The sequence below is a fragment of the Mustela lutreola genome, chromosome 12 (genome assembly GCF_030435805.1).
Source record: "Mustela lutreola isolate mMusLut2 chromosome 12, mMusLut2.pri, whole genome shotgun sequence".
NCBI lineage: Eukaryota > Metazoa > Chordata > Mammalia > Carnivora > Mustelidae > Mustela > Mustela lutreola.
The window spans coordinates 89,077,128-89,094,022 of record NC_081301.1 but is presented as its reverse complement, the minus strand read 5'-3'; the positions used below and the strand labels follow the sequence as shown (position 1 = coordinate 89,094,022).

Here is a 16,895-nt window from a genome sequence, read left to right as displayed (position 1 = left end):
TTGAAATTGTGCAGGAGAATGGATAGGATGGTTAAACACCTTGGATTCATTTTTGTTGCTTAAGCGAGCTGGCCAAGGATAGACAGGAGAGCTGCTGCCCATGCCCAGGGAGTGTTCTATGTTCTCTCTGGGACAGGGCCAGAAACCAACAGTTAGCAAGGCACATTGTGGCTTTATGCCCTGTCTTAGCTCAGGTGAGATCTAGTATCATATTGGGTCTGAGAGCCATTTCTCTGCCACGTGATCATTCTGTGATCCCAAGAGAGTCTGTCTTCTCCCCCATGAATTGACGGAGTGGGACAAACAACATTAAGAGTGAATGAGGAGTGTGTGTGTGTGTGTGTGTGTGTGTGTGAGAGAGAGAGAGAGAGACAGAGGGAGAGAGAGAGAAAGAGAGAGAGATTCCGTGTGTTTGGGGAGCAGGGAGAACACGTATATTTTAATTTTCAAAGGCACCATGCACTACTTCATTGTCGCATGGATTCTGGTCCGTTGGCAGCCCTTTCTGGCATTCAGCCCGCTCGTCAGTTTCTGCTTTCACCTACTCTGCCTGTAGCTGCTTTTGTGACTAAGCAATCGTTTCCTTGGTTTACTTCTAAGAGACAGCTATTTTGGAGACCAGCAAGGGGATCTCTGACCCTCCCTCTTACATTTTAAAAGAGGCATTCAAAAGCAGCCTTCTTTTCTGGTTACTTCTTGCATATTTGCTGACAGAAATGAGGCACTGACAGTGGCAGGTGAGAGAGTGGGCTGCCGAGGCCATGTCCCCCCAAAAGCCATGTTGTCACATCGCATACTCGCTCCACAGCACTGGGGCTTATGTATCAGGATTCACTGCTTGTATGTGAACAGACCCCACTCAAACCAACATAAGTAAAAGGAGATTTTATTAAAAGGGCAGAAGAGTACGCCAGGTCAGGAATGCAGCTAAGGAGGAGCAGATGGGAACCACGGTTGGAAACAGTCAGGAGCATCATCTGATGGAAAAAAGTTCGTTTTCCAACAGATTTTGAGTTTTAACTGTTGCAATTGTGACTTTCCAGAAACATTTCTCTCTCTCTGTTGTCCTCTGCCATCCACTCCCCCTTTTGCTCTTTCTCCAGTTCTAAAATTCTTAGAAAAATGGGGCACTTGGGTGGCTCAGTTGGTTAAGTCGGTGGCACTGTCGATCTCAGGTCAGGTCTTAATCTGTTACGAGTTTGAGAGATTCATGGGATCCTTGGGATCCATGCTGGGTGTGGAGCCCACTTAACAAAATAACATTCTTAGAAAAGAGACTCTGACCTACCAATCTGGGTGAACTGCTCATTCTCAGACCAATCAACTGTTGCCACGGTGTCAGGAGACTGTGTAGAGCTCCATGGCCTTGACCATGTAGTGGGTGTCCACTGTACATGCATTGGTTCAGGAAGGTATATTCTACTGTAAACCACTCCTCGGGATTTTCCAGGAAATATGGAAGCAATTGGCTATACAGTGGTTGGTCTGATCAGACAGGCTGACCCTCACAACTAGGGTCACACCTCTCACAAGTGCAATGTATTGTTTGCTTCCAATAACCTTCCATGTCATCTCACGAGAAAATTATCCACTGTAGCTTTAAGGAGGCAGAATAAAGCAGCCATCACTTGCAATGCTGAACTTAAGAAAGAGAAAGTTCTGGGAAGAGGAGTATGTGCTTTTTCAGAGTCCAGTTCAAAGCCCCCAAAGCCTTCAGTGTTAAGGTGTGAACATTGTTTCTATATGACGGAGGCCAAAGAGGTGCTCCATGGGCAACTTGGAGGACAGCGACTCTCTTCCAAAGACCAAAGTCTGGTCCTAACTCTTGCCTCTCTCGTGATCTTTTGTTCAAGAATCCCCTTTCCTTTTCCCCTGTTGCCATATTTTGTGTAGAGTACAGGTGACCGGCTCTGTTTTTAGTATTTCTTCTCAAATGCAAACCACAGGCCTGCCCTGAGACCGCAAAGCTCAGCAGTGACAAGGGTGGCGTATTCAAGCAAGACTTTACTAAATGTTGAGAGAATTGAGATAATACTGCTTTCAGAATCCAGCCCCTCAGGAGCCTTGGAAGAGTGTGCTTTCAATTCATTTCTGTCTTGTTTCTCTGTATTTGGTTTCGCAGGACTGAGGAGGGTGCCGACCAAATGCAAGAAAAACCCAAGAGTTCCCTCCACATACCAGTATTACGAGGCCATGGGTGAGGAAGCTTGCCACCAGAGAAGCCAGAGAACAGCCCGGTAAATAGCCACGCCTCACCCACGTGGGTACCGTCGTCATGAGCTTTTATAAATCTCTCTGCAAAACTCTGCAAATTCACTCTTGTGTCACTTTTGTCTATTGCTGCTGTAACCAATTGCCATCAAACTTAGTGGCTTAAAAGCACCAACTTACTATCTTACCGTCGGGCGGTCAGAAGTCCAACACAGGTGTCACTGGGCTAACATGGTGTTGACAAGGCTGGGTTCCTCTCTGGAGTCTCCAGGGGAAAGTATGTGTTTTTGTTTTATTTTGTTTTCTACCTTTACCACCTTCTAGAGGCCACTTTCTTGGCTCGTGACTCTTCAAAGCCAACAATGAACGGGTTCCACTTTTGTGACCCCTGTGGGGTCATGTTTCCCTCTGAGCACAGATGGGAAAGCTTCTCAGATTTTAAGAGCCCAACCGTTCTAGTTCACCTCGATAATGCAGGGCCTCATCTCAAGGGCCTCACTTTAATCCCATCTGCAAAATCCCTTTCACCATGTAAAATACATATCCCCAGGTTCCAGGGACTAAGACAGAGACATCTTTGGAGTGGTTGTGCAAGCTATTTTGATGAGAAGCACAAAATTCTGGGCGTCTGGGTGGTGCAGTTGGGTCAGCATCTGGCTCTTGGTTTTGGCTCGGGTGGTGATCAGCGGGGAGTCTGCTTGGGATTTTTCTCTCCCTCTCCTTCTGCCCCTCTCCACCCCTCCATCCACAGCTTGAGCAGGCTCTCTCTCTCTCTCAATGAATAAACAAAATCTTTAAAAAAATGACTGAAACCTCTTCTGCCTTCCAGGGAGGTGAGCTTCTTCTCCATAGTAGATTTAGAAAAACAATGGTATTTTCATTTAGTAAGAAGACACTCTGGTGGTCTGAGTTGGCCTTTTCAGCCATGATAATGCAGGCTGTTCCAGGCTAGAGTAGGATGGAAGAGGTTCAGAAGAAGAAAAGTGCTCCAGACAATAAAATTACAGGGACTTCGGGAAACTGCACATATGCACAAGCACCCACTAATTAGCAAGGACACCTGCAACCCATTTACACACCCAGATTAACGAGCCTCTAGTTTAGACTCTACAGGGTGACTAAAATTCCACAATTTCCTCCTTTTTGTGATTTTTTTAAAAAATGGGGACCTGGATTTCACTCTTCTCATGCCGGGCTGCATGTGGAACCTGCCAAGGGTCGGGGGAGCTTCCTTTGCCTTAGCTGGAGTGTGTAGAGAGTCCTCCTTATTTCCAGTCCCAGGGCCCGGGTGAGCCCCCACCCATGTGGCCTTGCAGGCTTCAGTGTGGCCGCAAACCAAACACGAGCACACAGACTAGTGGGGGTGCTTTCCGGTACCAGCTACTTCTTTGCAACTCATTCTCCTTGTTTTGTAAAACGGGAAGTGTTTTTCTCTGCTTTGTTCCTGGGCTGTCTGTCTTTATTCATGCAGCTGTCCTTGCCTGTCTTCCCACCATCTACCTGAATCATGCATGTTTTCAGGGCCCATCCCAGGCCTGGGTTCCTCCCCATGCAGCCTTCTGTGATTACCCACAGATACATGAAACACTCCCTTCTTTGAACCATGATTCCTCTTAAAACTACCACGTCTCAGTTAGTCATTAAATATTTTCATGATTTCTCCCTTTCTTCCTTTCTATGAGACATATTTAGGATGTCCCTGAGTGCCTGAGCCATGTCTCACACATCCTTCACAGTGCCTTGGTAGTGTGTGGTAGGTACTCAAAAAATGTTGGATGTAGCAGAAAACTCTTCCCCTGCCCCCTACCAGAACCTTTCCCTTTGTCTAGCAATATTACTTCCCCTTTCATTTGGTAACTAGCCCATCCATCTGTTCCTGCGTCCATCCATCCATCCATCCAACCATGCATCCAATTTATTGGGTGCCTAGAACCAAGCACAGCTCTAGGTTCCTGGAATCCACCAAAGAACAAAACACGTAAAAACTCCCTGCCCTAGTGGAGAGGGGGGAATGATGATACGCCTAAGTAAGTAAATTACATGTTAGAAAGGAACGTGTGCATGGAAGAAAGAAGACTGTGAAGCAGGAGAAGGAAGATGGTGAGTGTCAGGGGAGGAAGGGAGGTTGTGAATTTCACCAGGAGCTCAGGGTGGGCCTTGCTGATATTCCACCAAAGACTAAGATGTGAATGAGGCAAGGAAGGGAATTCTGTGAACACCTCAGGGGAGGGTGCTCCAGACAGAGCCAAGGACAGGTACGAAGGCTAGAGTGAGCATGGGTTTGGCATTTAAGGTGGAGCGCGGTGAGCAGGTGGGAGAGGACTAGGAGACGAGGTCAGTGATTAAACAGGGGACCCAACCCGGGGGGCTTCGAAGGCTGTCATGAGGACGGTCACTAAGTCCTATCCAGTGTCATGGTTTCGGAGGAATGTCTCGGTACTAAGGTGGTTCTGTCTCACTCCTATTCCCACTAGCCACCAATCACGGGGGACAGATGTAGGTAGGACCAGATCTAGCTCAAGTGGAGTTCTTCCAGAGAATTTTAAAATTGAAACAGTGGGGTTAGGCCGAGTGAGGGGGGAGTCAGGATCTGTTCCAGGTACTGTAGACGTGCTCTCTCACTCTATTCCAATCTACTTGTCATCATTACACATTTTTTGTATGACAAAAAACACACAACATACAATTTACCTCTGCATTCAGTGTGGAGCCTGACACCAGGCTTGATACCACCACCACGAGATCACGACCCAAGTGGAAATCAAGACGCTCAACCAACTGAGCCACCCACGTGCCCCATAACATTTACCTTCTTAACCAGTTTTTTGTAAAAGATTTTATTTATTTATTTGACAGACAAAGATCACAAGTAGGCAGAGAGAGAGAGAGAGGAGGAGGAAGCAGGCTCCCTGCTAAGCAGAGAGCCTGATGTGGAGCTCGATTCCAGGACCTTGAGATCATGACCTGAGCTGAAGGCAGAGGCTTAACCCACCGAGCCACCAGGTGCCCCTTAACCAGTTTTTAATTTAATTTAATTTAATTTAATTTTTTCAGTGTTCCAACATTCATTGTTTATGTACCACACCCAGTGTTCCATGTAATATGTGCCCTCAATATAACCACTTTTTAAAGTGTTAACTCTATGCACATTGTTCTGCAACAGATCTCTGGAAAGTTTTCAACTTGAAAGACTAAAACTATACTCATTAAAAAACAATTCCCCATTTTTTCCCTTTCCCTAGCCTCTGACTTACACCAATGCTACCTTTTGACTCTCTGATTTTGGCTCTTCTGAGTATTTGTGTAAGTGGAATAATGCTGTCTTTGTCATTCTGTGTCTGGCTTATTTCACTTAGCCTTACATCCTCACAGTTTATGCATAATATAGCACATGACAGGACTTACTTCTTTGAAAGGCTGAGTAATATCTCACTATGTCTATACCACATTCTTTTTTTTTATCCAATCACCCGTCATTGGACATTTGGGTTGCTTCCACCTTTTAGCTACTGTAAATAATGTTGCAATGATCATGGGTTACAAGTATCCCTTTGAGATCCTGTTTGCAGTTCTTTGGGTTAAAGAGGTAAAATCCCAGCAGTGGAATTACTGAATCATACCGTAGTTTTATTTTTAGTTTTTTGAGGAATCTCCACATTGTTTTCCATAATGGCCACACCACGTTATATTCTCCCCAACAGTCCACAAGGGTTCCGATTTCTCCACATTCTCACCTGACTCTTTCATAGCTGGGTTTTTCATGTGACTATATGACACCAAGCAGAAGCCCGTGAGAGATTTGGCAAGTGGAAGTTCATATTGTGAAGCCATTCATGGGTGAGCTTGATATACAGATGTTTGCTTTTCTTGACAGTTGTAGCTAAGATCCCAGTGGCTGCTTCTTAGCTTTGTGGGTGGTATCAAGAAGAACACGGAGGGCTCCTGGGTGGCTCAGTTGGTTAAGCATCTGATTCTTGATTTTTGGCTTGGGTCATGATCTTAGGGTCATGGGATCGAGCCCTGCATGTGGCTCTAAGCTCAGTGCAGAGTCTGCTTGCCCCTCTCCCTCTGTTCCTCCCCAGCTCTCTCTCTCAAATAAATAAATAATCTTTTTTTTTTTTTTTTTTTTTTAGCAGAACATGGGACATCAGTTTCACTTGCACAGAAAGCAGGGAGGCAGTGGGCAGCCTTCTGATTGTGGCAGGAATCTCTGCAGTACTGTTCTGGAAGTTGTTCCTGGAAGCTTAGCCTGGTGCCTACGTCTCCAGCTTTTCCAGTGACTATGAAAGCACCTAATTCCAGAAGCGATGAAGGGGTTCAGGATACCATGGGAAAGCATGAGCATCTGATATCTCCTTTGCTTCACTTCTTTTCTTTACTTTTCTTGCTTTCTTGCTTATTTCCTTGCTTTCGTTCTTCTCCTCCCCCTCCTCCACTGTCGTCTTCGAGAGAGTGTGCGAGAGCGAGCGAGCACACATGCAGGTGCTTGCACATGCAGGGGGAAAAAGTGAGGGGCAGAAGGAGGGGGAGAGAGAGAGAATCTCAATCTCACAACCCTGAGATCATGACCTGAGCTGAAATCAAGAATCACACACTTAAGTGACTGAGTCGCCCAGGTGCCCCTGGGTATCCCCTTTCTGCTTAAACTTGCAGGAGGAGTTTCTGTCATCTGCAACTGAACGCTGACTGATACAGACACTGTATCAGTGTTAGGAGCTCAGCCTGGAACTGGGGAGCTGTCAGTGGTTGTGTTTTAGGCTATAGAGGAATAGTTACTTGCTGGCAGGCGGAATGAAGTCAACACAGACTGAAGCTCAAACAGGGACAGAGAGTTAAAGACAGACTGAATTTAGGTTCCCACTCTACACAAAGGCCCCGTAACACACATTATCCATTCATAATTTGGTTATCCAATCTGCCTTTGGTTACACGATACCCCCCAATTCATTATTATGAATTCCCCCTTTTGTTTAAACTCATTGAAGATGGATTTCTGTCACTAGCAAATGAAAAGTGGAGTTGAATTGAGGTAGAGGACAACTTGGAGGTGTTATTACGGGGTTATAACTTTTAAATAATTAGTTGATTAAACCTGCTTCCCATTCTCTGTCCTCTCTGATTTATGGTTACTTATTTTGATCATTTTGAGTTTAGAGTAATGAGGTCAAATGTAAGGCTAAGGGGTTGTGTCTGCTTCGATTCATAGCCGCAGCTGTAGTCCTCCTAACAGACCTTTCACTGCTGGAAAATCACCTCAAATTAAGGGGCCTCCTATTGGCAGATTAGAAATCTGTAAAAAGGAGAGCTAGCATATAACTGGAGTGCAAGTGGGTCACCCAGCAGCTGCCCCACCGAGGACAGTGATGCTGGAACTCCTACTGGATTGTGGCACCTGCCTATGGAAGCCACACTCCGGGGTTGGCAGCTTCAGACTTGGAAAGACCAGCCTGTCTTTCACTCCAACTCACGTATGCAACAAACGACCCCAGAGCAAAACCCATCCCATCCCAGAGAGTGGCCTCTCTAAATTTCAAGAAAAATATTCATGTAACAACTTAACTAGTATCATAAACTAATACCCCCCCCCACCCCAAGCCTTGCCCATTTCCATCACTGGGTATCCGCTGGTCAGATTGACTACAATAGTTCTTTTAGGGTGGATGAGGCCCTTTTCCTTTGGACCCATCCTTTACCCTACCCATTGCTGAAAACATACACCTGGTGGTCATGTTTCTCCATGGGATCCCTGCACCCTCCATTATTGCTGCTCCTCAGATCTCTGGCCAGTTGGGGAGCCAATCATTGACTAGTTGGCAGTCACCAGATTTGTTCTCTAGAAAGTAAAGGAAGACACTACCTAGTGGGTAGTGAGGGCTGTTGTTTAAAGATCTCATGGACTAAAAGCACAACCTGTGAAAGAAAATAATAATAATAATAAATTGGACTTCCTCAAATTTAAAAAAACTTTTGTATGTCAAAGGCCATATTTTTCTGGGCCTCCGTTTCCCAGGTTGCAAAGAGGAGGGAGGCAGAGTCAATGATCTCCATGGCCACTTAAGGTTTTTTCCAAGTTTTTTTTCCTATCGTAGTGGAAAAATGGAAGTGGTTTAGAAAAGGAGGAAGGTCTTGGGAAGAGAACTATACAGCTTATTAGCAAAACTGGCATCTTGAAAAGAGATGTTTTGCAGGTTTATTCTTCTGGATGTTTGTAGGGTTGGGAGTTGTTTATATACTTGGCTTGGGGGTAGAGGGAGGAAGAACAGAATTTCACGTACATCATCAATACTAAGTGATCAGCTGTTGCCCTTGCTGCCCACATAGGACAGGTTGGTGCCTGAAACTGAAACTCAGACCACAGAAGCAAGAGGCGGAAAACAGCATTCTGAGAGAACAGTTCTTATGCTTCCTGTAGCGTGAGGCAAGGCAGAGAAGACAAATATGCCCTTAAGTGGGTAGAACTCAGAGCTGACTCACCGGCCACACGCTGTCCTCTCCCAACCGCCCACCCCTGTATTGCCGCCAACTCACCTTCTCTCTCCACATGGCCTCCCATCCCTCAGCCAGTCTTGCTCTTTTAGTCCTTCAGTCCTCTGTTGCCTCCACATGACGCCCTATAAACTGTGAACTCCAAGTCAGTTGTCAGTTGTCACTCCAGCCACAACAGTGTTCAGATTTGTTGCGTCATAGATGTCCTACCCTGTCCTCCACACCAGTGAGAGCCCTTCAGTCCTCCTCTTGGGACTTGTCTCCTGGGAATTCCTCTATAACTTATTTTTTTTTTAATGTATTTCTTAGAAATTTATTTATTTATTTGAGGGTGGGGAAGGGGCAGAGGGAGAGAGTTTGTCTTAAGTAGGCTCTCTACTGAGTGCAGAGCCCAACGTGGGGCTCAGTCCTATGACCCCGAAATCACAACCTGAGCCATGATCGAGAGTCCACTGTTTAACTGACTGTGCCACCAAGGTGTCCCCCTCTATATCTTTAAGACCTCCTAAAAAGCAAGCAAGCAAGCAAACAAACAAAAAACCTCCTTTTCACCTCAGCCAAAATTCTACCAAGCCCCCTAGCAAGACAAGTTCCAGACACCTGTCCCTTTCCTAATCCTGGGTATCGGGATATTTTGTCTCTTCCCACTGACACTTTCCACTTTACAAAAAAACAAAGGAGTTTTCTTTGTCCAGGTTTAGTATGCAGAAATACTGGTAATTAACAAAAATAAACAAAGTAAACTTAATATTTTAACCCAGTCTCTTGGTTCTTGGTGAAACTTAGTGGAATAGAACTTTAGATTATGGAATAGAAGGACACATTTTGGATAGAAATCCAACTCCTATGGGCTTTGATATTAAAAGGAACTGAAAATCCTAAAGAGGGGCTGGCCACAGGGAAGGCTTGGTTTTGTGGCTCAAGTGTCATCAAGAAACTGATTTCTTTCATTTTGTTTGTTTGTTTCCCCTTCCATGGTATCAACCTCATTTAAAATTAGCTCTTCTTGTGGTCCCAGGAGGCTGCAAGCAGCTCCCTTATCTACATGCCCTCAACCTTTACCACTGGGGTAGTGGAGTGACATGTAATGATGACCAGAGCCTCAGTCACCTGCTCTACCCCCAGTAGTCGGAGTAGAGTTTCTTTCCTGAAACCAATGACTCCCTTAAACTAAACCAGCATGTTTGTCCTTTACTTATTTACTTGCAGGACATGCCGATTGGTTTGGACTCCGCTTACTGCCCATTCCTAAACTTATGTCTAGTTGCTACCCCTGGTCCTCCCACTCAAGTCAAAGCACTAAATGTTAACAAAGAACCATGCTGAAGACTCAAGAATGAAGTGTGGAAGACTGTGGGCAGAGATGAAAGATGCAGAGAAGGGGTGAGGGGTAAGGACCACTCAGCCCTGTAATAGTCGTGTAGTGATGTCATGACTTTCAACTCCCTGAACATCTGCGGGGAGGCTCCTGTTGCTAAAAATGGAACAGCTGATTAGAGGACAAAATGACTAGCGCTTCCACTGAATTCTGACCAGAAAGGAAAAGCCAGTTGGTGAAACAGAAGGTACGAGAAACATGGGAGGAAGTGACTGAGTCACCTTGGAATTCATAACAGCAGAAAAAGAGAACAAATGGGCATGTTGAGACACATCCATGGGATTTTTTCTTTTTTTAATCAGAGAAAGGTAAAGTGAGTCCATAGTTTCTACAAGAGACTACCACTTAAGAAGAATAAGTAGCTTTAAAAAAAGAAATGCTTACTCTGTAATCTTGGGTTATCCTAATGAGAAGGATGCTGAGGAGACATTAAAGAAATAGAACATTCTCAAGGAACAGTCCATGCCTAGATTTAGAAAGAACAAAACCAGTATCTCAAAGGCAGGGCACATGATCAAGGATTCATATAAGACCATGGACGTGGCACAGAACTGTGCAAATGAAAAATCCTGAAGACTCACTGTGACTATGTTGAGACTTGAGAAAATGTTAAAAACCAGAAAATTTGGAGTTTTTATGTTTTTTTTTTTAAAGATATATTTATTTATTTGAGAGATAGAGCATGTGAGTGGGGAGAGGGGAGAGCAGAGCCTGATCTGGGGCTCAGTCCCACGACCCTGAGATCATGAGCTCAGCTGAAACCGAAAAGTCAGACGCTCAAATGCCTGAGCCACCCAGGTGCCCTTTATTTTATATATATATATATAGCAAAGAAGAGAGAGATCGTTGATCATTGTTTGAGGAAGATGGTGTCAAGTTAAATGACAGACAAAGCAGAACCCCTTAACTCCTATTTTTGCAGACCTATTCCCTCTTACGGAAAGGCTTTCTTAACATGGAAAGCCCAGGACGTCAGTGAAAACCGCGGTTCAAGAGAATAAAGAGGACTGCAAGAATATTCGTCCATGAAAATGCATGTCAGTAATTAAGCCCAATGAATTCTATCTAAAGATCGTAAAGCAACTTGCTTATTTGATGATCTTGCGGTTTGTAGCAGGAAGAATAATGGCCTCCTCCAAAGATGTCCACATTCAGTCCCTAACACCTGTGAATACACTACTTCCAAGGCAAAGAGGACTTTGCTGGTGTGATTAAAGATCTTGAGATGGGAACATTATCTGGTTATCTGGGTGGGCCCCATGTAATCACAAGGATCCTTCTGAGGGAGGCAGGAAAGCCAGAAAAGGAACAGATGATGTGACCATGGAAACAGAGGTCAGTGATGTGATTGCTAGCTCCTGGCCACGAGCCATAGAATGTGGGTGGCCTCTGAAAGCTGGAAGGAGCAGGGAATGGCTTCTGCCTCCGGCACCCCAGAAGCAACGCAGCCCTCTCAATATCTTGATTTTAGGCCAGTGACACTGATTTCAGACTTCTGAACTCCAGACTCTAACACATCTGTGTTGCTTTAAGCCAGTAAGTCTATGGTAATTTGTTACAGCAGCAATAGGAAACTAATAAAAGACCACTGCCTCAGATTTGGAAAAACACTGCAAAAAGAAAATTTACCAGAGGATGAGGTGGACATATTCCAGTTTTATAAGAGGCATTCTAATAAACACAAACTTGATATCAATTGTTAGTGAGATTTTGAATTGGGTTCCTAAACAGGTAGTTTGCACGCACTTAGAAGAGTAGGTATTCATCAAGAGTGAGTATACATAGACTAAGACTCAGTGATCCCCACGTATAAGGTGACTGAGGTTTTAAAGTTATTAGACTATTATTAGGGATATGTCTATATGGAATAAAGTAAAGACTCAGCAAAGCTTTTGATAAAGTTTCCTATGAGAATTAGGCAAGATAAGTAAGTGTAGACTGTACCAGAAAATTCAGAATTTTCTGAATCAGAAAATTCAGATGGATTCAGATTTGACCCAACAAATGGACCCAAAGTATGTTGATTTTAATGGATCAAAGCCAATTCAGAAAAAAAAAAAAAATTCCTGCTTTCTTTGGCCAAATGCTATTAAGACTTTTTAAATCAACAACATGACTATGTAAATGTATACTTTTTAGATTGGTGGATAAGACAATGTTAATACAGAGGTGGAAAGAATTTGTTAAAAAAAAAAATCTTCCCAAGTTGGAAAAAAGTAAACATTTATAAGGTAAAATTGAAAAGAAATGTATGTAAAATCTGGCAACAGGTTAAAAAAAATGTGCAGAATTACAGTGTAGGAGAGATCTAGAGTGGCAGAAATTCTTATTTCAGAATGAAACAATACTTGGTAATTTTAATTGCTAATGTATGGTCTTTGGATCAAGAGGAACATGGTCTAACTATACAGTTCAATCTTGGGTTGCATTTTTGGAAGTAAGGCTTTTGGATCTGCACTGGTCTGACTATTGGTAGAGTAGGTACCTGGTTAGTTCCACCAGCAACGTGCAACCTGAAGGGCTTTGGAGGCCATATCTGATTGTGGGTCCTGAAGATAGAAATGTGCAATGTGTCTCCAGAGGCCAATGAGTAGACCAGCCCAGTTCACGTGGAGGGTCCTTGTTGCAGAAGGTATGAGAAAAATCACATTGGCAAGATAGGCTAAGACAATAATAGCCAAACTATGGAAAGAGCCTAGATGTGTGAAATATATACATACATGATGGAATACTGTGCAGCCATCAAAAAGCTGAAATCTTGCCATTTGCTACAACATGGATGGAACTAGAGGGTACTATGCTAAGTGAAATAAGCCAATCAGAGAAAGACAATTATCCTATGATCTCTCTGATATGAGGAATTTGAAAGGGAGGGTGGGGACTCATCGGGGGAAGGGAGGGAAAAATGAAACAAGATGCAACCAGAGAGGGAGACAGACTATAAGAGACTCTTAATCTCAGGAAACAAACTGAGGGCTTCCAGGGCTGGGGCAGGGGAAAGGGATAGAGTCATTGGGTGATGGTTATTGGGGAGGGTATGTGTTATGGTGAGTGCTGTGAATAGTCTAAGACTGATGATTCACACACCTGTACCCATGAAACAAATAATACATTATATGTTAATAAATAAGGAAAAAAGATAGGCTAAGACATTATAGAGGCTGAACGCTTGCATTTCCAGCTTAATGACAGTGAGTCTTTTAGGCAATAAGGGTGTTCTAAACATTTTCTTAAGTGGGAGAGGGCAGGTGAGAGTTGTGTTGTCAAGGTTAGAGCTGATATTCTTTAAAATATTTATTGGGGTGCCTGGGTGGCTCAGTTGGTTAAGTGCCCAATTCTTGATTTTGGTTCAGGTCATGGTCTCAAGGTCCTGGTATTGAGCCCTGTGTCAGGCTCCCCACTCAGCATGGAGTCTGCTTGGCTTTCTCCCTCTCCCTCTGCCTCTCCTCTTCTTCTGTGTACTCTCTCTCTCTCTAAAATAAATTTTTATTTATTTACTTTAGATTTATTTGAGAGAGAGAGAGTAGGGGGCAGAGGGAGAGAACCCCAAGGAGACCCCCCCATTGAACGGGGAGCCTGAAGTGGGGCTCAGTCCCACCACCCATGAGATCATGACTGGTGCCAAAACCAGAGGCTGAGCTGACTGTGCCAGCCAGGTATCCCTAGATCTGGTATTTTATATGATGCAGAGGCAATATGATGGAAAAGTAGGACTGGGGTGGAATTCTGGTCTTCAGTTTACTAGACATTTAACTTAAGGAAAGACTCTTCACCTCTCCATTCCTCTGTTTCCCTCATCGGTAGAGTGTGGATAAAAATAGTATTTACTTTATAAAGTTCTTTAAGGATTAAATAATTCAAGGGTATGAAGTACGTAGAACAGTTCCTGGCATACAGTGGTGCTTTATAAGTACTATCAAGTAGCTAGTGGTATAGTCCAAACCTGGAATATGTGAGCAGTAAATGCTCTTGAAAGGAAGGACAGGCTACATGGAGCATGAAGGCAAAATCCAGAGGTTTTGTTGCTTACCTGGATTCGAACTGGTTCTTACCTGTCCTCCTTTGGGAGCTCCCCCGTTGGCTTCCATCTTGGTCGCAGGGCTGCATCTGCTCACCTGAGTTGCTGCCTGAGGTCTTCCTTGCTGCCCAGAGTGACTTCCATAACCATTTTACTCTCACATTGTATTTCCTTGATTAACTTTCCATTTGCACCCAGGTCTCACCGAGCTGTGTCAGCTTATTGAAGTCGGGAACTGTTTTCCGTATTTCCGTTTATCCCCACAACGTCTGGTACAGTCTCTTGCATTGAAGCACATGCTCCGAAACTGCATATCGTTGATAAGGAGTAGGTTAAGTTAGGGAAGATTCCAAGTGTCCAAGCATTCGTTATGAGGGAGATGGTAGTGCCCAGGGAGCAGGAGGGAAGCTCGGTGGGAAAGCCTGTTAGCCTCAGAAGACAATGCATTCAGCGCAGGGGTACGGTGAAGTTGCAAGTCACTTGGGGTGAGGTTCCAAAGGCACTAAGGCAGAAGTCAAAAGTAAACAAAATTACCATTTAAATCCCCTAAATCTCAGTGTCTCTCTGTAAGTGATTTCAGTTACATGGGGATTTGTTTGTCTCCCTTCAGTTGAACACAGATAAAGATGTCGGCCTCCATTTAAAGGATGTACTGCGCCAAGAGCAATGCTTCTCTGGGTGGCCGTAGAGGTGCTGTTTGCATTTTTCTGAAAGGGATGGTATGGATTATGGGTCTTTAGGATTGGACTGCATTGTATGTAATTCTGTGGCATGCCCATAGAGGTGGCTAATGAATTTAAGTGAGTGGTTTAAAGCTTCATGGCCTCCTGGATAACCTTTTATTAATGCAGCATTTGGGAGAAAAATTGTCTATCACTTGGCAAATCTAAATAAACAAATGGCATTGAAAATACCTTTCAATAACAGTCAGGCTTGAAAGTCAGTGCAGAGGGGGAGGGAAGGTTGCTTTTTCCCTTCCCTTCTACATAGTGAGGCCTCCACTCCTGCGGCAGATGTGAGTTGTTACATCAACCAGCAGATTAGGAGACTGGGGTAAGAAGAATACTATCAGCCTAACACAGTATTTAACTGTTCATGGTTATAACCCAGAGGGGACCTTTAAAAAACAATAATTGGCTTTGGAGAAAAAAAAAAAAAAAAGCATAAACCCAAGTGCAATGATTTGCTTTGCTGGACTCAAGAAAATTTTAGCAACCTGATGAATGTGGAAGCCAGCATTTGAATAAAACAACCCATGAAGCAGAAAATGTCTCCCATCATATAAACAATCTAGCCCCGCAGCAATGGTCAATAAACAGTACTTGACCGATAGAAATTAGCCACGCACTAAGCCTAGAGATGAACACCAGGAGTTCATCACCTCAAATGCCCGTAAAGGGTTGCCTTGTTTTGTTGATATTGCTGTTAAGGAAAAAGAAAATCATGAATCTGGATATCCTTCCCCCTAATATTAACCATCTGCCCAAATGTAACCTACTTATTTCCTGGCTGACATTCGACTTTTGCGGTTCTTTCTTTTCATAGTGATTATGAAAAATCCCTCCTGGTGACCGGTGCTCACTAACGGAATATGGAACGGTCACTTGCAGGCTGGCGTCCAAGGTACTTTCCAACTTCTAAGCCCCTTCCTCTAAAATTCCTTAAATTCAAATATTAACACTCCAAGAGGATGGCAAGGCAAGCCCATGTTCCTTGTGAAAACCTCCCTAAGGAAATCTGTTTTGAAAACTCTTTCCGAAGGTTAGAAGGAAGAGTAGAGCAGAAGGGAGCAAGGCCAAGGTCAGCTAATTCTGACTGAAGGGAAACGGAGATGTGAGCCTGTTTCTGCAGGATCCCCCCAGGTGCAGAGAGGACTAGTTCCTCTGCTAATGGGGAGCAGCTGTTCAAACAGAGGTGCTAACCTCAATTGTTTCAACCGAAAGTGGTTGAAAAATAATGTTGGAAACAAACGAAAAGATGCTGTTTCTAAATTCGAAGGCATATGCAGAAAAGTTTGGGGAGACTCTCAAAGATCCTTTTAAAACTGTAGTTATTTTGCTCCAGCTTTGACTTTTGTTTGGTTATTGCCTGGGTTAGTCCCATGAGAGAGAGAAGTCCCAGCCTCCGCGAGCCCGAGCGCCTATTGCATCGGGGAGACGTCATAAAATTTGGAGTGTTCCCATAACTAGTCACGGGAAGTTCTCGCATCAACCTCAAGTCTGACTTGAGTCTTAAAAATCGTTTAACAGAAGAGTTCATTTTGTTGAGCCTCGTGCTCATATATAAGAAAACTACAAATAGCAGCGAGGAGGTGCCCAGAGAGGGAGGGTCCTTACACAGTCTTCTGGACAGGAATACATTCTGTTTACCCCTATTTCCCGATCATTATTTTCTACTCCCCTATAACTCTTTTAATTGACGAATTCAGAGTGCCCTATTGGAGGCTTCTAGGGGCAGAGGTGCATTTTTTCAGCCCCTACCTTTCCTGCAGTAAGCTTGATTCACCTTGACTAAGGAAGCTCTCATGGACATTTAAAGCCTCGTTAAGTGGCGAGCAAGTGTAGGCAGAGGAAGTGGAGAGGCTGGCTTCATCTTCCACCTGGTGGAGTTCCAGATCCTTCTCTGCAGTCGCTGGGTAACGTATGGGTTTGCTCCTGAAGGCGGAAATCTGTTCGATTCCATGTTCTCTGGCTTTTATCCCTTAATGTGGGGCCATAACTTCAAGACGGTGGAGATGGATACCATGTTAGTGGAATTTATGTTGCATCACTCAAGCGTTTCCCTTTCCCTTGGTCCTTCGTG

General features: G+C 44.2%; 1 protein-coding gene across 2 annotated transcripts in view; it reads left to right on the top strand.

Annotated features, from left to right (window-relative positions):
* Positions 1-16,895, top strand: part of CFAP95 (cilia and flagella associated protein 95) — a 199,762-nt gene that overhangs the window by 136,127 nt on the left and 46,740 nt on the right. Inside the window, exon 6 of one of the 2 annotated variants that reach the window (XR_009346437.1) lies at positions 2,123-2,237. Coding sequence is in view for 1 of the 2 variants with exons in the window: in XM_059142504.1 (XP_058998487.1) it covers positions 2,123-2,128 (6 nt within the window). In the remaining variant the exon portion in view is untranslated. Of the gene's footprint in view, positions 1-2,122; positions 2,317-16,895 lie in introns of those variants that run through there. The other variant, XM_059142504.1, reaches the window with a different exon arrangement.